This window comes from Coccinella septempunctata, chromosome 1 (genome assembly GCF_907165205.1).
Source record: "Coccinella septempunctata chromosome 1, icCocSept1.1, whole genome shotgun sequence".
NCBI lineage: Eukaryota > Metazoa > Arthropoda > Insecta > Coleoptera > Coccinellidae > Coccinella > Coccinella septempunctata.
Genome location: NC_058189.1, coordinates 21529381 through 21556706, shown reverse-complemented (window position 1 = coordinate 21556706; position 27326 = coordinate 21529381). Strand labels below are relative to the sequence as shown.

At 39.0% G+C, this 27326-nt stretch overlaps 1 protein-coding gene and 2 long non-coding RNA genes across 3 annotated transcripts in view; 2 read left to right on the top strand and 1 right to left on the bottom strand.

Moving 5' to 3' along the window:
* The window catches only part of LOC123323050 (intraflagellar transport protein 122 homolog), a 216085-nt gene extending 190044 nt beyond the window's left edge, over nucleotides 1-26041 (top strand). The window contains exons 14-16 of the mRNA XM_044911251.1: nucleotides 8762-8961; nucleotides 25630-25794; nucleotides 25845-26041. Coding sequence (XP_044767186.1) covers nucleotides 8762-8961; nucleotides 25630-25794; nucleotides 25845-25958 — 479 coding nt within the window. The 3' untranslated portion in view covers nucleotides 25959-26041. The remainder of the gene's footprint in view (nucleotides 1-8761; nucleotides 8962-25629; nucleotides 25795-25844) is intronic.
* LOC123323055 lies at nucleotides 6610-7212 on the top strand. The gene is made up of 2 exons (XR_006539248.1): nucleotides 6610-6866; nucleotides 6936-7212. It is a non-coding gene; the product is annotated as an uncharacterized LOC123323055 (long non-coding RNA).
* Nucleotides 6878-7665, bottom strand: LOC123323053. The gene is made up of 2 exons (XR_006539246.1): nucleotides 7362-7665; nucleotides 6878-7261 (listed from the first exon to the last, which is right to left on the bottom strand). It is a non-coding gene; the product is annotated as an uncharacterized LOC123323053 (long non-coding RNA).
* Nucleotides 26042-27326: the final 1285 nt, after the last annotated feature.

Genomic DNA, 27326 nt, shown 5'->3' with positions numbered 1-27326 from the left:
ATCGGTCTGCCTTTGACCCGTGCCTATATTTTTAGGAATTGTTGATTTCCTATTCTTTTTGTTCCTAACTGTGATAAATTCTTCTTTTCCGTTTGGAATTTCTGAATTCCGCTCAGTTATAATCGGTTGCTTTTGTTTTGTTTCATTTAAGGTTAGAGTCTGTGATTTCTCTGTGTTTTTGGGTATGTTCAGAGTGACAGCGTTGCTGTATAGTTTTTCTGAATTCTGTGATTTGTGCTTACTGCGAGTTAGTGGTGGCATCTTTTGCGTAGACGACGTACTTTCTTGATTGGTTAAGATTGTTTTACAGGTGTCCGTTCTCGCAGTTGCGTATTTTGTAACACTGTTTATATTTACCTCACTATCTGAGCGATTTTTTATTTCCTCTTTTTCCCGTATTTGTTCTTCAAGTGTAGTTACTCTATCCATTAGGAATTTGTTGTTCGTTTTCAAGATATTATTTTTGTCCCGTGTTTCCTCGACTAGTTCCCGTAGGTAACGAATTTCGGTTAAAAGATTTTCTTTGTCACTTCCTTGCAGTGCTTCGTTGTTTCGTTTTTCACAACATATCACTTTCACGTGGTCGATCACTGTTAAATTTGACAATTTCTTAATGCAGCCCTTGTGGTAAACTGAGAAACAATTAATGCAGACTTTCACACTGCATTTCTTAGTTTTACAGCACTTTAAGAATAATTCAGGTTCGGATTGCTCAGAGCAATCCGACAACGCGTCTTCTTCATCTGGCATCACGATGAACTATATATAAGCTGCTTTCAAAGATTTTTCCGAGAAATCAATATGAAATATGTATAAAATTTTGAAATGTTTCAGGAAATTGTCCTTTTGGGATCCATTAGTGAGAAAAAGTACACACTTGATCTCATTCGACGTAGAATTCAGTACTCTATAGCTTTTCTCGCTAGTAATCAGTAGATATCTGTATTTCTTGAAGACATATGATTGAAAAACTACAAAAAACCCCATTTTTAGGGCGCCAAAAGTTATGCTCAATTCCTTATAAGGAAAAAAGCCAAGATGATTTAATTCGGTCACTGATGAAGCCATTTAAGCAATAGAAATCTTTCATAGGCACAAAATCTTTACTGAATCTCAATTTAACCGGACTGAAATGTATGAAAATGAATGAGCCAACGGGCGTGCACGCGCTACACTCGCTACAGATCCCATTTCAGGCGGATCGCGCGTACGAGCTCGTAGCCGCTTGAAAACGCCCGCTCGAAGTCACATGCAGTGGACAACGCTGTATTGAAATACGTTACTTGGGATCTGTAGCGGCTTGCCGCACGTTCACGCTCGTTTCGCGTGAGCGCGTAGCCGCTCGAGTACGCTTCCAGTGGACACCCGGGCTTCAACCGCACATTCCAGATCGTCTGGAGTGCTTATTGTTGGAATTTCTGTTATTTCCGATTGTATTAAATGGCTGTATTTAGCCCAATTGGTATATTCCCTTATTTCCAGCAGTTTTTCTCTTTGTTCTTCTCCAATTGTCAATTCCACGGGATTGTGGTTTGAGGTTTCATCTTCTAAAGTTTCAGTCGAGAATTCTTGAGTTATATTTTTCAGTATCGCGATATCTATTACATCTGATATTCCTCTACCAAAAGCAAGATATGTCGGTAACTCTGGTCCAATCACTATGGCATTTTGTTTTTCGGCGAAATCCTTGAGTTTTTTGCCATTTCTATTCTCTGTTATGTTGATCCATTCTCCGATGCAGATTTTCGGGTTTGTTCCTTCCAACATGTTGTTTATCTCCTCTTCCAATAAATTGTTTTGTGATGACTTATATGCCGAAGTAATTTCGACTCTTTGACGATTTAATTCGGCAACAATCGTCACTTTTTCTGTTTTTCCTTGTGTTTCGTCGGATATACATTTGAAGAAGTGTTTCAGATCTGTTCTCACCAATATTGCTTCTCCTCCTCCGGTGTTTGTGATTCTGTCACATCTATATGTTTCATAATTTATGAAACTCAGTCGTCTGTTCCGATTTATTCTTGTTTCCTGTAGGGCTATAATATCAGGTTGTTTCCCTGATATTATTTCTTCTATCTCGGCTTTTCGAGTGTTGATCCCGTTTATGTTCCACGAGATTATCTTGAGGGATTTCTTCCTAATATCCGTAATGTCCATTAATTCAGTTTACTGAATAATGCTTGGAGTTTTTTCTCCATTTCCCCCTCAATTTTCAACATTATCTTGTTGAAAATTTTTTCCGTGAAGATATCTAAATCATCGGCTGATTCAGATATCTTTTTCTTCTCCTGTTGATTGTTCACAGCCTGTTTTATTGGAGGCTTTTTCTGTTCTTCTTTTTTCTGAACCTGTTTTGAAGTCTCTCTCTTCTTTTCCTGTTCTGTAGGTTTGGCCTTCGCTACTTCCTGAATTTTTTGAAAAGTAGTTTTAGTTACCGGCTTTTTCTGTTCAGTTGGTTTTCGGGAATTTTCTTTTCTGGTTATCAGCTTGAACTCGCTACATCCTTTGTAGCTAGCTGGATGGCCTTCTTCTCCACATAAGACGCGTGTAGCATTACTCTCTTCACCTTTTCTGGTGAGTGTGCAGTCATTGCTGCTATGGCTGCCTGAGCACTTCACGCATCTCCACGGGAAGGAGCATTTGTTCTGTGCATGTCCGTACCTTTGGCACCTAAAGCACTGGCTTGGACTTTCAGGCCTCTTTTTTTGTTCAACCGCAATACAGAGATTGTAGAGTCGCTTCACTTCGAAGATTTCCTTTTTCTGGGTTTTAACCAGGTAGAGAGGTATGGGCTTCTTCGTCTTGTACGTTGTCATTCTGGACACCTCAGCGTCTGATATTCCCTGGACTATCAGGTCGTCCTTGATCAACGCAAGATCAGCGTCGATTGGTAAATGCCTGATGACGGCATATATCTTCTTCTCTTCCTCCATTTGGTAGGTAAAAAAAAAGTCTTTACCATGGTGTTCGAAAAATTTGGTCATTTTTCTATAATGATCTACGGTTGACGCGATACCGTCTTTAACTACGGTTGCGCGGCTATAGTTCAACTTCTTGGTGTAGAGTGCTTTAGAAATCGCTACCCAATCTGAGGTGCCCATCATCGTGATGGTTGGGATTCTGTCTTTTCTAGGCACTTCAGCTGCTTTTTTGGTATTTTCCTCGTCTGACGAGGAGCTGTCTTTACGCGCGCGTTTAGATGGGGGCACATTTTGAGGTTTAGCAATCAGCGTTGCTTGATTCCTCTTAATGTCAGAAGTGACATTGTTTCTCGCTGCCGAACTTGCAATTTCGGCCAATGTAGGGGGTTTTGGCGCTGAAAGCTTATTTATTTCTTCTTTCGCTAGGCGGAGTTCATTAATCAATTGGCGGACTGTTTAGCTGATTCCTGAAGATCCCAAATCACATATCAATTACGGAATCAGTGGCTGCCTTCACCTATCCGCAGTGGCGCAGCCAAGATTTTATTTTTTTTTTGGGGGGGGCGCTATACACTGGCATATCGATAATGATAACGAAAGCAGCGATGAATAGACTCTATCCTCTGATAGGAAGAAGAAGCCACATGTCGAAAGAGACAAAATTGAAGATAATCGAAGCCGTTGCTAGGCCTCAACTGACCTATGGATCAGTTGCCTGGGGTTTCGCGGCAAAGAGCCATATCAAAAGAATTCAGGCCACTGAAAACAAGCTGCTACGATGTGCAATAGATGCACCTTGGTTTGTCAGGAATAGACAGATTTATAAGGACCTGAAATGGGAAACCATAACGGAATTCATGAACAGAAAAGCAGAGAAATTATTCGAAACAGCGAAAAACCATCCGAATCAAGAACTCAGGAGACTAGTGGACTACGACCCAGAGGAAGACAAAAGGAGAATGCGAATTTACCGAAGGAGACCAAGAGATCAATTAAAAAGAGATTAAAATAACAACAGAAACTTATTGAAAAATTCAATAAAGTGTTAATCCAATAGAGGATAAACATATAAATCCCAGCACGATAGTGTGCGAGAAGAAAACCGACCAAGAGATGAACGGTTTATAGGCAAATGCCCGGAACCAAAATTCAAGAAGCAGTAGGGTTTTTAGTGGGTCTCGAGCTCAGGAGAGTGAGAAACCCCACACTGTTCCCCCTCAGGAGATGAGGGTGGTTCGTCTGTCTTGCAGATTTTCCCCCTGCTACACCAAAAAAAAAAAAAAAAAACGATAATGATATTCGGCGAAAGCTTCAATATTTGTTCTAGGAAAAATTTGAATTTTCGGTATTTTTGGGGGGAGGGGCTGCTTCGGCTCCCTCCTAGCTGCGCCAGTGCCAACCCGCCTACACAATTATTTCTATAAACACTAAAATTAGCGTGGAGGCGAAGAGAGAAGAATTTATATAAATGAAGATATTCCTAAATCTGTACAGGAGTTGTTCAGGAAAGCGAAGGAGTTGATAAACGAGGATTATAGGTTCGTATGGACGAAGGGAGGAAAGGTGTTCTGTCGAAAGACTGAGATATCTTAGATAATACATCTTAAATCAGCAGAACAAGTAGAAGGTATGAAAGGTTGAAAAGAATACATTGGAGTGGATATGGGAGCAGTTATTTTGTTTCTGTCAATTCTGTGATGGAATGTTTTGTTAGGGATTGTCAGGTGGAAACAGTCCACACACATGACATAGAAGACTGTTGGGAGCTGTCTGGGATGGCCAAAGTAACAAAGGGGTATAATTTAAGAATAGTACACGCAAACATTAGAAGCTTCGAAAAAAATTTTGATGAGTTTAGTGTGGTTCTGTCTCAGTTGGAGTTTGAGATAGACTATATAGTTTTGTCAGAAACATATGGAATATAACGAATTTGAATCTCTATAGGATGACCGGCTATGACGCTATATACAATGACGGATCAATCAACCAAAATGATTGTGAAAATTATGAGTGGTTATCTTTATTAAAAATGCCTTACTTTACAATTACGAAATACTTGATATGGGTCAGATTAAAGTAATCAAAATGATAATAAATAAACTAAATAAAAAAATCCAGGTTTTGGCACTGTATCGCTCTCCATCTGTGTGAATTTAATGAAAATCATGATCTGTTCTTAGAAAATAATAACCTAACAGGAAGCTATGATATGTCCGTCCATGTTGGGGTTATAAATGTGGATATTTTGGAGCAGACAATAGACAACGAGGATTATCTGAATGTTTTGTCAGAGCATGGATATAAATCTATGATAAATGGTTACACCCGCGTTACCGCTACTACCAGATCCTGTCTAGACCATATTTTTGTGAACAGTAAATTGATTCACTATGTGTTTCATCCCGCTATACTGCATACAATAACAGTCACTGACCACTATACAATTTTCCTGGGGATTTCATCAGGTGAGACGACTCAAGCAGCGACAGATCCTGAAAAAGTGAGAAAATATATGGATTATGGTGGGGTGAAGGGGACACTGGGCAGCATTAATTGGGATGATTTGATAACTCCGGACAGGGTCGAGGACTCATGGAACAGATTCATAGCTGAACTTAAATCCGCAGTTGAGATAAACACAAAAATAGTGAAGATAAAAAAGATGTTAAAAGGAAGCCTTGGGTAACGAAAGGACTCATAACGTCAATAAGAGAAAGAGAGCGGATGTATAAAGAAGTGATTAAACATCCTGAAGATATAGTGATGTTGAGCAATTTCAAAGAATATAAAAATAAGCTAGAGAGGCTACTTACGAAGGCAAAGAAGGATTACTACCGAAGAGAAATTGATAGAAATGAAAACCAATGCAGAGGACTATGGAAGGTAGTAAATGAGCAAGCACGAGACAAAAAACGTAGGATTGAAATCAAGATAGAAACAAATGGTGAATTAATTAAAGATGACCACAAATTAGCGGAGGAATTCAATAAGTACTTCTCTGAAATCGGAAGTGATTTGGAAGCGAAAATGCAGAATAAGAACCCTGCATACTCCATTAAGAGGAGAAAAAAGATAATAGCGAATTCGATGGTGTTTTTCGAGACTGATGAGGCAGAGGTATTGTATGAGCAAAGGCACCAGGACATGACGGAATTAAAACCGAATGTGTGAAAACTGTTGCCGAATTGATCATTAAGCCGCTGACTAAAGTTATAAACATTAGCATTTCCACTGGTACCTTTCCGACAATCTTAAAGAAGGCAACAGTTATACCGATTTACAAGTCGTCGGATAAAGAAGAAATGAAAAATTATAGACCGATTTCCCTGACGTCAACTTTTGCGAAGATCTTCGAGAGGATCCTGAAAACACGAATAGTGGGCTTCTTAACAAAATATAACTTGCTATCGCGTAGTCAATACGGATTTCAAAGAAAAAGATCTACACAGGATGCAATTGCTAGACTGGTGGCTCTTATATCGGATGCTATAGATAAAAACATCCCCGCCATAGGAATATTTGTAGATCTACAAAAAGCCTTTGATACGGTAAGACATGAAATATTGATGAAGACGTTGAAAGAGAGTGGATGCAGGGGAGACTATCTTATAAATTTCTGCCGAGTTACATGAACGGAAGGCAACAGTGTGTGAGGATTGGAGAGTCGACTAGTAGTCCTAGAACCACAGAACACTAATATACAAGAAGTGAAAACTCCTAAGTAATTTGTGGCAACACCAAATGTCATTTATATGCCGCCATATTTGGTTGTGGAAGTAGATATTAAATGGCGGGAATTTTGAATTCACAGGCGTACATACATACATACTTTTAGTTGTTTTCACCTTCATTGTAAATTTACAGCTTCTACCATTAATATTGAAAACAGATTTGGAATTCATGATAGAAGCTGTAAATTTACATTTCATAAAAAATAACATCAAGGTAGGACAAAGTTAGAATTTCAGCAATTTATTTATTTTTCATAAAATTTCTATAAACAGTATTTTCCAGAGGAGCACATTTATATATCAGTCAGCCTAATGCAAATACATATTGAGGATGAAATATATCAAACGATCAACAAATAGAATTGTTGATCGTAAAACCTGTTTCCCATATAAAATCTCAGTATAAGCAGAGGAAATGGAAATCAAGTAACATCCACATATATGTATGATACAAAACAACCACGATAAAAACCTCAGCAAAAATCTGTCCCTATAAAAGCTTAGTTATATTGAATTTATTCACATAATGAGCTATTTAAATTATCAGGCCGGCTCTTTCATTGTGATAAATTTTTTGTTCCCTTGTACATCTCGAAATTGAAAACATATCTGAAACAAAGAAAAGAGAATGAAGATAGAGAAAGCTTAGTAAATAACATTTGGAATTGGAATGATAAGAAATTCAGAGATCAAAAATAGCTCAACCTACCTAATTTCGAGTATCAGAATAGATGAAAATAATATTCAACATTCGGTCGTTCGTAAGTTACATCTCCTTGAATCTGCACTAGAATCTCCTAAATAATCCGCCTCGTTATGTAGTAGGGAAGTAATTTTTCAGTTAAATAATGAAATGTGAATATTAAAAACATGATTTTTGAAACGTCAACAGGTTGTCAATCAAAAGAATTAGGTTAATTTGGTTTTGACTGTCACTTCAACCGGAAATTCATGTCGGCCATATTTGGTTGTAGATTGGATCATAGAAGAGGGAGTTTCACCCCCCTGCCTAGAACCATTACATGCGGAGTAACTCAGGCAACGGTGCTTGAACCTGTATTGTTTTTAGTTTATGAAATGTTCAGTATCGGATTGGAGGCATATATAATTAGTTTCGCTGATGATTAAAAAAATAAGAATTAAAATAGGGAAATTAACGATATAATGAAAGAGACAAGATATTAAAATATATATTATATACATAATATACGATAATGCTGAAAATAAATTATAATAGGTAATATAATTGTATAATTCAATTGAAATGTTTTGATGTAAATGAACAAGAATAACAATTGTAATTTTATTGTTGTTTTCATGAATTGTCTGTTTATTGTTGTTGATTGTGTGTTCTGTCGGTTAATCTCTTGTCTCCGTTTGCCATTGAGTTGTGTTTAGTTTTTTTTTGCGAGCCTTGAATGCGACTGATGCTATTTTGCTTTACTTTTCTTAGTTACGAGAATAAGTTTTGTGTGATTGTAGATTGTAACATTGGTTAGAGTTGGTGTATAGTGGTTTTCTCAGACTTCTTCGGTAAAGAATTTGTTGATATTACGTGTAAAGCCCGTTTGCAATAGTCGAGAATTCTCCAGAAAATTTACTCGAGATTTCATGCGCCGTGAATTATGTACCGTTACATACGCACTTTCGGTAGAATTCTCTGTTGAGTTGCGTACCAAATAATCTCTGCCGTTTTCTTGCGAGAATTTTGTAGAGAATTCTGCAGAGAATTTTCGGCTGTTGCAAACGGGCTTAACTGAGCGTATGGTCCGTATATACACATTTGGTAACCGAAAGTTACCAGAGCGGTTAGTACGGTTACTCTGGTGACAGATAATTGCATCGAAGTGTCAGAAATTCGACATATACGGACCGCCCACTACTAACCAACAGAAACCAAAGTGTATATACGGACCATACGCTGAGTAATTTTATGTTTCGAATAAATTGTAGGCTTGAAGACATTCTTCGAAAGGTCGCCACAGTTTTCATAAAACCTTATTGATATCTTTCATTTTTGATCCTGTTTCCCGACAGATGGAATTCGATTAGTATAATCATTTATATAACGCATGAAAACTATTTTTATTTCAAATGTCTATTTTCTAGAGATATTACCTCTAGTGGAATTCGTATTAGAAGATGGAATCACTGATATGGAAGCTGTGAGGTTGATTGAAACGCCACCAACAACTAGAAGGGATGTGGATAAATTAACAATTAAGGATAGATTTCAAACCCTCCAGTTTGAAGATGATGATAAAGGGGACGATGAAGATCCTTTCAGTTCAAGAATTGTGAATTATGAGGTCAGTATAAATAGAATATTGTATTCTTGTGAAAACGCGTCTGGAATAGACGGCTACACAAGTTGTTCTTTTTTGCTGACGTATTTTATTGATATTTATTGCGTAGAAGATGGTCGCATTTTGATTATAAATTATTAGAGATACCGAAAATCTGATACCCTAGTCTTGGTCTCCTTTTCAGAAAAACTAATAATGTTATTATTAGTTTTCCTCTTCTTTTGTTTTCGAGTTATAAATCAAAACTTCTTTGCTACCACACTGCGCAAAAAAATTAACGCACATTCTGAAAATCTCAATTTTCATGAAAGTTAACTCTACATTGACTTTATATGTAACTCATTTTTTATGTTCTCTCAGGAAGGTTTTGAACGAAACAAGACACATTAAATGGAAGAAAAATTCAGGATTTCACCGAATCTTATGTGAGAGAAGAGAAATGAACAATTTTCAAAATACTGAAATGCTGATAAGTGATTTAATACTTGGTATTTCCACCCCTTGCGTTAATTACAGCTCGGCAACGACGGTTCATACTCAAAATGAGTGATCTTAAAGGGTTCGGATCTAATCCTTCCCAGATTTCTCCGAGTTGGATTCCTAAGTCATTAAGAGTAGCTGGATAATTTTCTGAACTTCTCAGCCTTCTATTGAGGTTGTCCCAAACCTGCTCAATCGGATTGAGATCTGGACTTCTTGCTGGCCATTCCATTCGAGAGACTTCAACCTCTTCAAGGTACTCCTGAACGATGCGCGCACGATGGGGTCTGGCATTATCGTCCATAAAAATGAAATTTTCACCAATGTATGGGGCAAATGGCACTACATGCTCCACAAGAATGTTCCTTATATACTTATCAGCATTCATAGCTCCATTATCAACGACCACTTGGTCTGTGCGAGCAGTCAGAAATATTCCACTCCATACCATAATCGATCCTCCCCCGAAAAACAGTAGTATTCAGGAAATTGCACTGAGTATATCTTTCATGTGGACGTCTGTATACAAGGGAACGTCGATCACAATGGTAGAGGCAGAATCTAGACTCATCTGTGAAGAGAACTCTTTCCCAATCGGCCTCTTCCCAATGGATATACTCTCTCGCAAAATCCAAACGCGCCCTTCGATGGGCTGGGGTAAGAGCTGGGCCTCTTGCCGCGACACGAGGCCTTAAATCATATTCTCTGAGGCGATTTCTTATTGTCTGAGTGCTAATTCGCACCTCATGAGTTTGCTCAAGCTGAATTTGAAGGAGGCGAACGGTTGCAAACCGTTGTCTCAACGAAGAAACTCTCAAGTAACGTTCTTGAATGGCAGTTGTTACCCGTGGTCTACCCTGTCCTGGTCTTCGGACATTCATACCTGTCTCCCTGAATCTCTGCAACATTTTGGACACACTTGTATGGGAAACTCCAAACCTTTCTGCAATTCTTGCGTATGTCCACTCTTCTTCTCGCGAAACTACCGCTTGGGCACATTTCTCTTGGGTCAAATTGCGTGTTTCGCGTTGCATAGCGAAGAAGAAAGAAAAACTATTAATCACTAGAATTGATCGAGAACAACTGATTTTAGAATGGAGCCAATACATTCAAAATCTGATAATATCATCTTTTTTTATTCCTGCTGGGAAAAAACATCTGTATTGAAGAAAACCGTTGAAAATAGATAACATATGCATGCCTAATTCTGATAAAAATAATTATCATTGAGAACACCTGCAGTTGTAGAATAAATTTGAGATTTCCATAATGTGCGTTAATTTTTTTGCGCAGTGTAGTTTGAAACAAGAAAATTGTTTTTTATGTAGAATTCAGTGGCGTACTCATATTTTTCCGAAAGTTTCAAATTATGAGTACCCCTGTATTTTTCAACTGTTTTGAAATTTTATTTTTTCTGACTTCAAAAATTTTCAACAACTGACAGATTACTCTTACTGAATATTGTAACTAGTAAAAAACTACCTACTTTTTCCACATCATTTATAACATAGTAGGCGGTTCTTTCCACTGAATCTAAACTTTCATAGACAAATCGACTGTCAAATTCATTTCATGACTACAGATTACAGAAGTTCAGATGGAAAATTCGTATACCTGAAAAAAGACCAGATCTCGTCGGACAGGTGGCGAGAAGCCGCGAAAAGCACAAATGCCAAAAATTTTTATATAAGGTATTATTTGCTGATACCCTAATAACCCTACTCTCTGAAATTAGGTTCTGTGTATTTTGTGGCGACAAGTTAACAAATTGACAAATTCCTGATAAACAGAAGTTTTTTCTTCTGTTTCTGCAGCAGTTAAGTTATGAATTAAGTTAATAATAAAGAGGGTTGAATTCTCAACCGTTGGCTTAGCAAGCTGCTTGCTAAGCAAACGACATCGCTTTCCTAAGCTCGATAACAATGTTTTTAAAAGGTGGCTCAGTAATATTAATATCCCAAATTGAACCAATTTAACCATGAAACAATAAATATCTCACAATATCTCAAATCATATGAACACGGTGCAGTACGGTTGCTCTTGGTGAATAACAATTGCACAATGGCGGCCCTGCCATGAGAGCACATGAGCACGTGAACCCCCAAACAAAGTAACGTAAAATCAAATTTCCTCTTGTAATGACCGTCTGTTATTTAGATTTTTTATAATTTTAGGAGGAAAAGTTTTCGTGTCTGGACAAGAGTTTTATTTTTTGACAATCCGTCTTTTTTTTTAACATACATACTCGATTCTAACATAAATCATAGCAACAAATAACTTATTTACAAAGAAATTGAAAGTTCGTAGTAACACTCCCTCCCAGTGATGAGCTATCATTACTTCTTTTCATACTTTCCTTCCAGATCAAGTAAACATAATTTGGTGAGAGGTCGTCTGTAGGTTCCAATAGTTGTTTTAACATCGACCACTCTAATGTTTCCATCTGCACCGGGATATACTGCAGTGACAATACCTTTAGGCCATGTGTTTCTTGAAAATTGTGAGTCGATAATGATGACTACATCGCCAATACCAATTTTTCTTTTAGAAGATGAAAACCACTTCGTTCTTTTTGTTAGGACAGGTAGATATTCCTTGATCCAGCGTCGCCAAAAATGATCAGCCAAAAGTTGTGATTTTCTCCACTGTTTTCTTGTGACTAAATCATTCTCGTCAAATTTTCCTGGGATCTGAGCTGCGCTGGAAGTACCTATCAAAAAATGATTCGGTGTGAGTGCTTCACTATCTGCATTGTCCAGTGAAATGTGAACTAAAGGCCGACTATTCACTAAACTTTCCGCTTCAATCAATAACGTTTGTAAAACTTCTTCTTGTGGAGATTTATCTTTTAAGATGATACTCAGTGTTATCTTTATCGATTTAACTAAACGCTCCCAGCTGCCACCCATGTGAGGAGCAGAAGGAGGTATGAAGTTAAATTCAATATTATTTGTTGTCATGCTTGATGTCATTCTGTTTTGGTCAAAATTTTCTATTGCATTTTTCAGCTCCCTTTCTGCTCCTCGTAGATTTGTGCCATTATCTGAAAATATTCTCTTGGGGCATCCTCTTCGACCGATTAATCTTCTGATTGCCATTATCGCCGAATCTGTGGTCAAAGAATGAGCTATTTCCAGATGAACTGCACGGGTGCTCATGCAAGTGAAGAGTACCCCATATCTCTTTTCACGTCTACGGCCAATTGAAACTTGCATAGGTCCAAAATAGTCCATACCGGTCGTAGTGAAAGGTCTTACGAACGAACCTAGTCGGGATTCTGGCAGCGGGGCCATCTCTGGAATTTCAGGTTTTGCTCTTCTGTTTTTGCAGAACTGACATTCTGTCCAAGAATTTCTGACCGCTGACCTCATATTCAGAATCCAATATCGTTGGCGTAGTTCGTTGGCGACAAATTCTTGTCCACTATGTGCTGCTTTGTTGTGATAATAACGAATTAGTAATTTTGTGAAATAATTTTTTGGCTCGAGTATGATGGGAAATTTTGCATCATCCGTTAAATCGTTGGAATATATTATTCTGCTCCGGACCCGTATAATATCTTCGTGATCTAAAATTGGAGACAATTTGGACAATTTGCTGTATGATTCAACCATTCCACTTGACTTAAGAGACTGAAATTCTTCACTTTGAACACATCTTATCCATAGTTTTTCGGCTATTTCCACTTCGCTCGTCGTCAGTTCTCCATCTATGGGTGATTTCTTCTTGACTTGTTATGAAAATCTCAACATCCAAGCTGTTGCACGAATGAGTTTTAACCACCTTGAAAATCTGGTAATTTTTGGCAAAGCTTCTGTTATATTCACCTTAACGGTTACACCTACAAAACATTTTTTATTTTCCGAAGTATCAAAATCGGGAATCTGATATTGGGGCCATTCTTCAGTTTTATTCTTAAGGAAAGGAGGTCCTTCCAACCATCTGCCACCAGTTTTCCATTCATTTTGATAATTTTCCCTCGTGGCATCATCGGCAACATTTTCTTTTGTCGATATCCAATTCCATTCTCTAGCATCGGTATTTTCTACAATTTCAGACACTCGATGGGCAACAAATGGCTTGAAAATAGTTGGATTTTTTTTTGTGATTCGAAAGTATGCAACTGCGGCATAAGCCTGGGCACTCGCATCGCAAAAAATGTGGAGTTGAATTTCTTGTGCTTCAAATAAATTCAGAACGTAGCACCTTGGAATACTCAGATTAGTCAGTCTTTCGATATTTCGTACTCATTTTTTCCATTTAAGTTCCAACTCTGAAGTTAACTCGTCATCCCAGCCAATTTTCGAGAGCCAATTTTGTTGCAGTAAGATTCTAGCTGTGATGGTAAAATCACTCAAAAATCCGAATGGATCAAAAATACTCATAACTGCCTTCAAAACTTCTCTTTTTGTGACACTCTTCTGTGTCAAAGTCCTTATCTCCTCATTGCTCCATTTAATTGAAAAGGAGAATGTATCTTCGTTAGGGTTCCAGAAAAGACCTAAAATTCTTTCGGTTGGTAGAACTGCTTCTTTTTCGAGATTCATATTTTTTTGATGGTGACTTCTGTATTCCTCCGGAATATTTCTCAAAACTTCTTTGGAATTACTCGCCCAGTTTCTGCTTGTGAAGCCACCTCGTCTTTGAACCTCGATTACATCCGATGTCACCTCCTTTGCCTTCTCGATGGTATCGAAGCTATCCAGGTAATCATCAACATAATGTCTTTCAGTGATGGCTTCGAATGCTTTCGGATAGGGTTGTTTAAATTCTGCAGCGTTCGTACAGAAGCTCCAGCTAGAAGCCATCGCTTGTACGTGTTGTCATATCGTGAAAATTCACCCCTGATGATGAGTGAACAAAGTGAACGCACTATCCACACATTTTACCCTGGAAACAATTTTTTTTGATTCATTTTTTCTTTAATTTTTTATTTTTTTATTATTATCATATTCATATTCAAAGTGTTCTAATATCACAATTTTTCTTTTCTTTTTCTACTCATCTATATCCAATCATTGTTGATGAAATTATGTAGTATTTCTCTTCCATAGCTCCGAATCCAACTCCTGCATATTCCCTTGAACAAAATGACATTATTTATTCCTAAGATGTAGGCAGGAAGTTGATTGAACAGTTTCGGCGCAAGATAATTACATTGCCGTTGGCCTATAGTCTTTCCCAGATCTAGGTACACTCAAGGAGCCTAACCTCGTTCTGGTGTTGTGACAGTGTACAATAGGCTCAAAAGCAATTTCGGATTTCTTTATATTCACCAGCATATTCAAACAGAATAGCTGTCTCACATCGAGTATCTCGGTCTCTTCATACAACCTTTCGTTAGAGAAGGTAATTGGTTTTTTATAGATAACCCTTAGAATCCATCTTTGAATAACGCTCAATTTTTCCAAGTGAACATTACTCACACCCCCCAACTGATGATTCCATATGTCAGATGCGATTGGACTAATGCAAAATATATCAATTTGAGCTGTTTTAGATCAAGGTAATCCTTCAAATATTTCATTTTATATAGAACCCCTCTTAACTTATAACGGAAGTTATGTTAAAGAAATTACCTAGAAAAGGTATAGCCGCTCTATCAAATATCGCGAATGGAATTATGAGGACAGAACACTACCCAGAAAAATGGAAAACAGCGGAAGTCACAGTTTTCAATGAACCATTCAAAGAGAAGAAGTTTCCACAAAACTACAGACCGATAAGGCTACTGTCGGCGTTAGGAAAAGTAGTAGAAAAAATTATAGCCACGAGGCTAAATGAGGAAACCGAAAATCTGAAACTAATACCACCAGAACAGTTCGGATTCAGAAGAGAGCATTCAACAGAGCAACAATTATTAAGGCTCACAGAAAACATTACATTCCAAAATAAACAAGCTACAGGTCTTGTTTTACTAGACGTCGCCAGAGCATTCGATAGAGTATGGTATGGAGGATTAATATATAAGATGAGATGTGCTGGATATTCGATCAAAATATGCAAGTTGATCCGGAATTATCTCAAAAATAGAAGATTTTACGTGAAAGTGGAAGGAGAATGCTCCACAACAAAAGATATAGAGGCTGGAGTACCCCAAGGGTCAGTACTTGGGCCACTTCTGTACAACATATACATTCACGATATTCCGAAGAATCCAAAAACCATTCTAACGTTATATGAGGCATAGCAACTCGATACTACAACCCAGAAGTAATAGAACGAGTTCTACAAGAGACGATTGACGAAACAAATGACTGGTGCATAAAGTGGAAAATCAAGCTCAATGGACAAAAGAGCCAAGCAATATTACTACAGAAGAGAAGACTGCGACTCACGACGAATCTAGAAATCGACTGGAAAAATGAAACCAAATATTTAGGAATAACGCTCGACAAAGGACTTACTTGGAAAAGTCATATCAAACAAGCAATCGACAAAACGAAAGCAGCGATGAATAGACTCTACCCTTTAATAGGAAGAAGAAGCCACATGTCGAACGAGACAAAATTGAAGATAATCAAAGCCGTTGCTAGCCCTCAACTGTCTTATGGATCAGTTGCCTGGGGTTTCGCGGCACAGAGCCACATCAAAAGAATTCAGGCCCCTGAAAACAAGCTGCTACGATGTGCAATAGATGCACCTTGGTTTGTCAGGAATAGACAGATTTATAGGGACCTAAAATGGGAAACCATAACGGAATTCACGAACAGAAAAGCACAGAAATTATTCGAAACAGCGAAAAACCATCCGAATCAAGAACTCAGGAGACTAGTGGACTACGACCCAGAGGAAGACAAAAGAAGAATCAATCAATTATGAAGAGATAAATTTTTTGTACGAGAGGGTGGTTCGTCTGACTTGCAGATTTTCCCCCTGCTACACAAAAAAAAGTCTTGGGGATTGGTGCGAACTTGTGTCCAATGTTCAACGTCTTTTAACATCTTTTAAATCTGTTAACTATACGAGGTTTGGTGAGTCCCTCTCTGGTATTGATTGGGGTGAGTGATTCAGAGAACTGGATATAGAAGAAATGTGGAATGACTTTGTCAGTGTTATCTCGTCAGCCGGTAAAGACAATACTAGGTCGAAGATTGTAGAGGAAAATTCGTCTGAGCCTTGGATGGACAACAAAATTCGTAGCATGATTCGACATAAACCTGGAACGTTTTGCCTGCGGACGTGGTTTGTGCTCCCAGTGTGAACGCCTTTAAAAATAGATTCGATTCAAGAAGATTTCGTCCACATGTTTCCTAATTGAATGATTGAATTTGTGTTGCTTCACTGTGTCCATTTTTATTTCTCTTTCTGAGCTTTAAGCCCGTTTGCAACAGTCGAGAATTCTCTAGAGAATTTACTCGAAAATTCATACGCCGTGAATTCTTTAAGGCGGCAACACATTATTAAAACGCGATGCGACCCGATGAAACGTGGTGCGTGTTGAGTCGAATCAAATGTATTGTTTTCTATAGATCAGAATCATACTATGAACAACCGACTCGACGCCACGCGCGTACAATTCACCCGTCCCAGACGCGTCAGCTCGCGTCGCATTTTAATAATGTGCTTCCGCCTTTACCGTAACATACGCACTTTCGGTAGAATTCACTGTTCAGTTGCATACAAAATAATCTCTGCCGTTTTCTTAAAAGGCTTAAAAGGCATAATCGCAGCTCTTGTCATTTAATTAATAATAATAAAATTATATTGAGAAAAATCAGATATTGGACGATACTGGATCACGATTAATGATAAATTTTTCGTGGTTGATTCTCATTTCGATAGGAAATATTCATTGCCGGGGAAAAGAAGAGGACTTTTAAAAATTAACTGCGGTTTTAGTTTATGTGGTCGATAGGCTTTTCAAAACAATTTTTTTCAGGTGACATGTCATCCCTTTCCATTTTCTTCACTATCAGTTACCGATTTTATTTTTTTTTACACTTAATCGGCAATCCAAAGAAAATAAATTGGGTTTTTAGTGTATGTGATCAATAGACTTGTCAAAAAAATTTTTATTCAGGTGCCACCATCACTCCTCCCCAGTTTTCCGCACTATTAGTGACAGATTTTATTTTTTTTTCCTGACACTTCGCCGGCCATCCATAAGAAAATAACTGCGGTTTTAGTGTGCATTGTCAACAGTCTTTCCAAACAAAATTTTATGCATGTGGCGCTGTCACCTTTTCATACAGATTTTGTTTTTTTCTGACACTTCGCTGGCCATCCAAAAATATAATGCTGTTTTCAGTTTATGTGATCGATTATTACTCAATCAAATATTATGTATTGTCGAATTATCGCCTGGAATTCGTAATACTCTATTATTCTACCATTAAATAAATATAGCACTACTGTTCATAAATAACTCGTACCTGCCTTGTATTCCTAATTGGACTGTCTGTACGTCAGAAACCGTGGATGGAGAAGTGTGGTAGCTTCGGTAGATGCTATACCTTATATTGGAAATCCATGAATCGTTATTGCAAGCTTCTTGGATTTTTGTAAGGCGGAAATATCGGTATTAAACAATGAATCCAAGCCGCTTACAGTAATTCCGGATTCCGTCTGCTAACAAAACAGCTCCAATTGATGTTTCGCTCTTTAGTGAGCAAGTTTCCCATCTAAACCTTTTTCTGTAATCCCTGTTCAACTACTTTTTACATTCAGTCATTCTGTAATTAATTTTGTACAGTTTTTGGGATATCCCAAAATGAAAATAATTATGAATTGTTCGATATAATTGAGTGTTTCGTTAAAATGAGATACAATTCCGACTCAGCATCAGAAAGTTACCTCCACAAATATCCTGAGAGAAATTAACCTCATTAATCCATTTTCGAAAAACTCAAGAGCTGAAGTCAGTCATATTTAATATTCAAGATGCAGAGGACGCTTGAAGTAATATGGGCAGTAATTGCATATTCTAATGTTGACAACTGCAGCAACAGAGTGGAAATTATAAAAGTGGGGCTCTGAAGGACTAAAAAAAGATTCAGGCTATTTTTTATACAGAAAAACCTGAATTGCAACCATAGGACTCCGGGAGTAGACGTTCTGTGATGTGGTGGGGTTTCAATAGGCACAAAGAACATTATTGGCAATGGCAGGATGTCAACCCTAATGTGATAGTTAACATGCGGTCTCAAGGCAGATTTAGCTTTAGTGTTTGGTTCGCAATAATGAACAATCGATTCTTAGCTTATAGACATTTCGAGGTAAAATTGAATATATAAAGGTTGTTCCATTTCGTCCACTTCAATAATATAAAGTCATTATCGGGAATTTGGAATATTTATTACACTCTCGACAATGTCGGGAAGCTACTTCCCTTCTTCATGGGCTACAATGTTCACAATTAAACCTAATGAATAAAATATCAGTACTTGATTTCCCTAGTTAAGATGTTACTCTAATGAACATTTGTCAATTGCAATAGGGCCGATCAGGGTTATGCAGATCATATTTGGATAAAAAACCAACTTAATTTTCTTAAACGACGACGTAGTAAACAAATCGCCATCACAACAAATCTTCCTACATGCAATCAAAGATTATAGAGTAGAAAGATAGGAAACGCCCTCATATCGCTAGTACTAAAAACCGACTACATTTTGGCCAGTGAAAACACATTTGATAATGAGATGGCGCTGATCAATAACAGTTTTCTGTTTTATAATTGAGGGGCGCGAAATTCGAATTCTATTCCTCGTATTGAATTTCAATATTGCCCTCGTTGAGACCAGAAAATAAACATCCTGAGCGACAAAACAAAGGGATGGTTTTGCTTTATGACCAGGATTTTAATTTTCATCTGAACATTGTTTGGAATCGATTGGTATCAATGAAATATGCTGTTGGATGTGATAAATTTTATTTGCAATCTATAAAAAATTTACAAAAATTTTAAATTATGGACAACGAATAGAGCTTTGACTAGGATACCAGAGTACATGGATATCTGCTATAGGTACGTCAAAGGTGTTTTTTCTGTGAAAACGTTTTGAGTTAATGACTGAGTTGAATTTGTACAATTTATATCAGAAATTGATATGAACATTCAATTTACCGTCATAGGATACACATTTCCGTTACTTCCATATTATTTACAAAATTTTCAGAACCACAATTGAAAAAAACCTTACAGAGGTATACCTGTTTTCAAGCCCGTCAGTATAATTTCTTCCTGCTTTTTTATGATTTTCTCATGGTATGGTCTATTTATGACACAATATACAAATTGATTGACGAATGAACACTCACAGAAGGTTTCATAAAACTTTGACTTTCCAAACAACAATTTGACAGTCACCCGATTCCCAAATCGAAATCCATAAAACTTTTGCATTTCTGAATAAATTGAAGGCAATTGAGAATCTTTGAATGAACGTGTAAAAGTCATAATTTTTCCTAAATGAGCTCTTCATGTAAGGGATGCTTCCTGCATACAACAATTTACGTGGATGAACAGTTCTCAATCGACTTGCAGTAAAATGTTCTTTGCACATGGTGAAGTCAGCAGTGTTTGCAGGCCTTTACGCCCTGAAAATTTTATCCACTTCATAGCACTGAAAATAAAAATCAATGAATGACCGACATGTTACCAGTTTTAAGACTTACATTCCCATTGTCCTTAGTAAAATTCGTTTCATTGGATCCACATTTCTTCACCATACAATAATGTATGGTGATGTCTTTCGAACGATATTCTGAGGTTTTCGCCAATAAATTAGACAAAAATGTCAATAATCAGCAACTAGCACGGACTGGAAAAACAAAAAGCGATACGAGGTTGTCTATGGATACGAGAATCAAAACATTCAAAACCTGTTTGATCAAAATGGCCATATGACTGACATCTCGCAATATTTCATATGTCTTGGGGCCTTAAAAACACATTTGAAACACAGATGGCGCTCACATCACTTTAGTCGCTTCGTTTCCTATCTTTCTACTCTATAATCTTTGCATGCAATTACATATTGTGCAATGTCATGAAGTGTCAGGGACACAGAAGTATTCCTTGCTTCTTCATCACTCGTAGTAAATGGTAAACAACATTTGAATAAAAGATAACAAAACATTACAAATCTCAAGACATCAACAATTAGTTATGAATATCACTTAGACCTTGTACATCCTCTCTGAAGTTAACAGTATCATTCATTTTGATAAATAGCATTTCACTTATATTTCTTTTGTAATAATTTTGTTCGAAATCTACAATTGACACTCTCTCAAAATCAAATTTATGACCACTGCTGAATGAATGAGCGGTTAATGTCGTTTTATTAGTGTGAGTAGGGATGGTCTTGATTTCTTTCAGCTTCAACTGTCTTCTGGTTTGTTCTTCGAGATCTCTGTATTTTGAAATTTTTTCAGTGTGCCTATTATTATTATGACTTTAGCCTTGCGGCTTTCACACTCCTCTCCAGAGGAAAATTCACTTATCCCAGATATCTCAGATATCAAAAGGATTAAGCTCTGTTGGAGCCCTTTCCAGGTTTTCGGGCTCGTGGTGGTGGTCGGGTCCGGGTCGCTCCTCGGCTCCCTGCTGTAGGTTGATTCCTGCTCCCCCCGCACTTCCTGTCGAAGCAGACGGTGTTCCTCTGCATTCCCCATGTACTTGCGTACAGATGTATTTTGCTTGCCCTCAGCTCAATTGATAGTGGCATGAGTGTTATGCAGAATAATAACGGGCTTAGCGAATCTCCCTGGAACACTCCTCTTCTGTACCTCACCCATCCCGTATAAACGGTTCGTCCCTCTGCTCGGATGGCAAACTTCGTTTTCCACAACGCAATGATGCTTTCTATCGCATGGATGATGTTAGGGTAGACTTTCAGCATTTTTAATAGCCGTATGATCAGGTCGTGCGGCGAGGTGTCAAATACTTTCGCGTAGTCTAACCATGAATGATAATATTATTATCATTCATATTATTTATTTATTATTATTATTTTTTTTTTTTTTTTTTTTTTTTTTTTTTTTTTTTTTTTCCTTCGTGTGAGGGGAAAACCCTTTATGGGCACCCAGAGGGTCCGCACTCTAGGTAGTGTGAGACTCCGAGATCTTGTTTGGCTACTCACTAAAAACCCCTCACACTTTCGACGGAGAAGTTCTTCGTCCGGCCCTTGCAGCGTCCCTTAACAAAAGAGATGAGCTGCAAGTGGCATCTAGAGTTCATGGGATCTGATGATATGCAGTGACCCAAGCAACACCGCCTTCTGCATTCTGTGCGCTAGTATCTCGGCCCAAGATCTGCAGGCCGGAATAATCTTCAATTCTTCCACGTAGTTGGCTCTCATTCCTCCGAGACATCCTATGATCAGTACAACCATCCTAACTTTATGACCCGGGTACGTAGTTCCAAGCTCGAAAACAAGATCTTTGTATTTTTGCCTTTTCTGCTCTTCCTTCATCACCATGTTGTTTTCTGCAGGGGATGAGAATTCCACGACGAACAATTCCTTCAGCTCTTTGTCCAAAAGAAGTATGTCTGGCTTTATTGCATTGATCTGCCGTGTTGTTGAGACAGGATAGTTCCAGTATATTCGAGCTTTCTCGTTCTGGACCACCGCTTCAATCTCCAGAGGCACATATGGTAGCACCGGTTCTTTGTCTATCTCATATGCCGCCCTCAGATGGAAGTAGAGAACTCGGAGTGCCGCGTTGTGTCTCTCTATATACCCCGATGGAGCATGGACTCTGCAGGCGGAAAGAATGTGCATAATCGTTTCTTGTTGACTATGGCACGCTCTGCACGTTGTTGGGGTGTCCATTTTCATGATGTTCTTTTTATACCATCTGGTATTTATTACTCCATCCTGACACGCCATCACAAATCCCTCCGTCTCTGACTTAAGGCTAGCCGACTTTAGAAAGGCGAAAGACAATTCTTCCGACAGATCTTGGTCTTTTAAACTCCTGAAAAATATGGAGTGCAGGCTCTTACTCATATGATGTTCGAGTAATGTATTCGACTGAGACTTCCGGATCAGTCTTGCTAGCCTTCTTTGGTCCGCTTGAGTGATCGGTGCTCCAGCACGCTCAGGATCGATCGACACGCCGGTTATACCGAGCTTCTCCAAGGCTCTCTGTGCAGCTCGGAATAGGAAGGCTCCGTGGTTCGCGAGTTCATGCTGAGCTACAAACTTCAGAAGCGGATCTTCACTTCTTAGGACCCTTACTGCTGTTTCCAATGTTTGTTGATAGTGTTGATATTCCAAACATTGCAATCCTCTACCCCCCTGGCTTCGGGGAAGATATATCCTCTGGATCGAGCTATTTGGGTGAAGGCTACGATTCATGTTCATCGTTTTTCTTGTTGACCTATCAAGATCGAGGAGTTCGTTCACCGTCCAATTTACCACCCCGAAAGAGTAGGTAAGTATCGGGATGGCTAGCATATTTGTAGCTGATACTTTGTTCTTTCCTGACAGCTGTGATTTCCAGATGTCTCTCAGCTTCTTCTTGTAGCTGGCTGATAAGGCGTCCTTTATCTGGGTTGTCTCCAGTACTCCCCTCTGTTTCATCCCGAGAAACTTATAAGTTTCTCCGTCTTCCAGACGTCGGAAAGTCATTCCATCTTCCAGTTGGATATCTTCTCCTGGATCATCAACCCTTCCCCTGCGGAGATGAAAAACAGCACACTTGTCCAAACCAAATGACATTCCCACTGCAGAGGTGTACTCGGAAACGATATTCAATAGTTGCTGTAGTGCGGTCCTGGAGGGAGCGTAGAGTTTCAAGTCGTCCACGTACATTAGATGGGAGATCAGGTGGTTCCTTCTGCCTGGTGGACCGGCCTTGTATCCTATTCTGCTTGCCCTCAGCTCAATTGATAGTGGCATGAGTGTTATGCAGAATAATAACGGGCTTAGCGAATCTCCCTGGAACACTCCTCTTCTGTACCTCACCCATCCCGTATAAACGGTTCGTCCCTCTGCTCGGATGGCAAACTTCGTTTTCCACAACGCAATGATGCTTTCTATCGCATGGATGATGTTAGGGTGGACTTTCAGCATTTTTAATAGCCGTATGATCAGGTCGTGCGGCGAGGTGTCAAATGCTTTCGCGTAGTCTAACCATGATGTATGTAGGTCGCGCTTGTAATGTCTGGCGTCTAGGCATACGCTCTTGTCGATCAGCAAGTTGTCCTTGCATCCTTGCACTCCTTTCTTTGCTCCCCTCTGTTCGTAGATACTGTCCCACACTGGTCCAATAACCCTCAGAATTCGATCTTGAATAACACTTGTGAGTATCTTGTACAGTGTATTGAGGCAAGTGATTGGGCGATAGTTCTTGGGTTGCCCTAAGTCCCCTGATTTTGGTATCAGCACTGTCCTACCCTCCACCAACCATGAAGGAATGGGCTCACGGCGAATCAGCATTCCGCTGAATAATCTTGCCAGGTGTTTATGTGTAGCCGGAAAGCTCTTCCACCAGTAGTTCTGAATACCGTCTGGTCCGGGTGCTGTGAAATCATTCTTGTTCTTAAGGGCTTGTCTAATATCTTCGGCTGATATTTCAGAAAGTTCGTCGTTCTGCTGTAGGGTTTGATCACACATCTGCTGGAATCTGGGAAGTGCTGGAGTATCCCTAGTTTTTGCTGGTTGTTCGTACAGGCTTTTCCAAAACTCTTCGACGTCCTGAGGTGATGGTGGGTTTTGCACCTCTTGCTGTTGAGGTTGAAATAATTTCGATGGTTCCGCGGTGAAGGTGTTGTTATCTTCGATCCATCTTTTTCTCCCTATCAATTTCTTTCGTGCTGCTGCCAGTGATCTTATTTTATCTACAGCTTTCTGCTTCAGTAGATGGACTGTGGGCAAGTTAACAGTACCATGTATAGCACGAAGCTCCTCAATCATCTCCCTCATTCTCTTGCTCGGTTTAGTTTTTCCTTTCATAACATCTATGACACATTGGTACCAAGATGCCTGCTGCCTCATTGATTTTATTTTGATGTCAAGTCGATTCAGCCTTTTCCTATGCTTATTATTATTATTATTCGCAGCTGTACTTTTCGGTGGACATAGTAGATAAGCGGCTGCTCTCACTGCAGCCTCCACCTCTTCCAGTGAACAGGTCTCGTTAAGATGATCTTGAATGATGCTATTCAAAACGGCTAGATCTTCAGCCTTGTGTCTTGATTTTATCCGGGTGGGTTTGATCAGTGGGTCTCCAACGGCAGCCTCAAATGCCTCTTTTGTATTGTCGACTAACTCTGATGAATCTCTCACTGTCCTTGGCCTTTGTTGCTGTCGGTCTGGAGCATCTGTCACCTGCTCTCCAGCTAGTTCTATCTCTGGAACTTCTCTCACTTGTTCCGTTCTTGGCCTTGCTTCCAGGGCTGCAGCTTCACTTCTGTGAGTCATCGCTTGGTGTTGTTGGTCCGGAGCATCTGTCACCTGCTCTTCAGCGCGTTCTATATCTGGAACATCTCTCACATGTTCCGTTATTGGCCTGTTGGGGCGTGTACCAGTCCTGGTTCGGCCCGCGATATCACTCAAAAGGGCTACAGCTTGTTCTTGAGTTATGTCAACCGTCAATTGCTGATGTTGGCTCAAAGCATCTGTCACCTGCTCCTCAGCTTGTTGTTCCAACCTTCCTTGCTCTCGAGACCGCTGCAAGATTCCTCTTCTTTTGAGATGACTGATCTGATCTCTCAGGTTTTGCTGCGTCATGTAGTTGAGGTCTGGACAATTTTCGCACCACAGACCATGCAGCCTATTCATGTATCCCCTTCTGTCGGGTCCTGATCTTCTGTATAGCGCAGACAGCAGGCTATGCTGCTCGGGCGTCCACTTGTGGCGTCCCCTTTGTGCTGTCCTGTTTCGGCTGCCGGTTCCGACTACGGGGTGCTCTTGCGAGCTTTGAATCCCTATGCGACCGACAACCTGAACTCTCTCCTCGTCGATGTCCTCCTCGTCTAAAGGCGTAGCTTTTTGTGTGGCAGGCGCCCGCCTTCTCAGCGTTCTGCCGTTGGTGTCCCGCATGCTGTCACGTCCAGCACCAACTCCAGACGTGCCCTGACGATCCCCAGGCAGCGACTGTTTTCCGAGGCTTAGCTGATTTCTTTCCGACATCGGCTGAGATAATATTATTATTATTATTATTATTATTATTATTAATTACGAAATATGTCTAGTTTATTGCAAGTTTTTTTCATTGACAGTTACTTTATTTCAGAGAAAAAATGGAGGTTTTATACCTATAGTGCTAGGTAGAAAGGAACTTCTCTCTATGGATAGTTCCAGTGTGTTGGTTTCAAAATGGAACTCTCCTCTCAGATATAAATTTTTTAGAAACCTATTACCGGATCTTCAAATAACAATGTGTTATTCTTGCTTCAAGGTGAGTTTGATGACTTTAGAAGGAATAAAATAAAAATAAAATCATTTCAGGCTTTCCACATAGATGATTATGAATTACAAATTTTACAAAAGGGCTATTGTCCATTTTGCAGAGCTGTACCAGAACACATGATCCCAATTGAATCTGAAAATTTTTTAACGTAGTTTAGAGTGAATATTTATAACTATATGAGCAAATTATTTTATCCGTCCACTTTTAATATATCAATATACACATTGAATATGTAGCAGTATATTTATTTCATCCACTGGATGCCCTGCGGATATCCATTATCTACCAGCTTGGACGTCTCATCGATGATCATTCTCCCTTTGCGGTCAACAAGGGACAGGATATCCCAAATTCGAGCGCCTATTAGACATTCCTGGATAACTGGCCCTATTTGAATGATGAAAATTGGGAATATGAAATTTAGTAGCGTATCTTTTTCCTGATTTTTCTCATAACGTAGAAAATTTTGATGAGTCGTTTGTTTTTATGGATGAGATATATTTTTCTTTTTTGTCTTGAAACATTTTATTTCAAATTGCTCTGAGTAGCATAGTAATTATTAATTAGATTTTAAAATGTCTGACCATTCGGACTGCGATTCCGTAATGGAAGAAGACTCGCTAGGAATCGCTAATGTCGTGTCCAAAAACGAAATTTTGAGAAAGGAGAATGCGAGTTTGAAAGCGAGGGTGAATGAGCTAGATGGATGCGTATCTAGCTTAGTGGCTGAGATTAAAAATCTCAGGGAGATGCTCGAGTTGCAGGAGGGAAATAAGGAAAGTCCTTACTCCAAAGCACTCAAACAGAACATTGTTTTGAAAAATGTCCAAGAAGTGACCATACCGGTTCGAAAACAGAAGATGGAGGTGGTCAAAACCCCTCAAAATAAAATTTTCCCACCCGCCAAAAGAGTGAGAAAGGATAGCTCCTCGTCCAATGAAGACTCGAACAAAAAAAAAATCTTGGAAACCCCAGCCCAACAGAAAACCACTCCAGTGGAGGAGAGGAAAGAAAAAATCTCCCCAGTCACCCTGAGAGGTACGTCAGAATGGACGTCAATTTCCAACGCGTTAACCCATAATAACCTAGTGTTACACATATGTAACGCAAATTTCACTGGCAAATCTATTTTATTTCTCAGTAACTGTAGCTATTAGCGTTACATATATGTAACACCATTTTTCTCAAACAAAAACTATACAATTTTCAAACAGAAATTGAGTTGTTTTTGTCTTGTACACTCTATAAAGAATATTTATTCAATTAGAATAGTGATCATAACTCAGGTTATTAAGGGTTAATGCGAAACGGCATTGACTATAGCAGAGCGACAACTGTGAATTAGGGTCGTCCCACAAACCGCCGAAGACCACAGAAGCATGACGGACTTCCTTCATAAAATAAATAGGGAGTTTTACACTCTTCAACGGGAGGAAGAAAAGAAAATCTACGCGGTAGTGAGATATCTACCGCTGGATGCAGATATCCCTATGATCCTTGACGACCTCAAGGATCAAGGG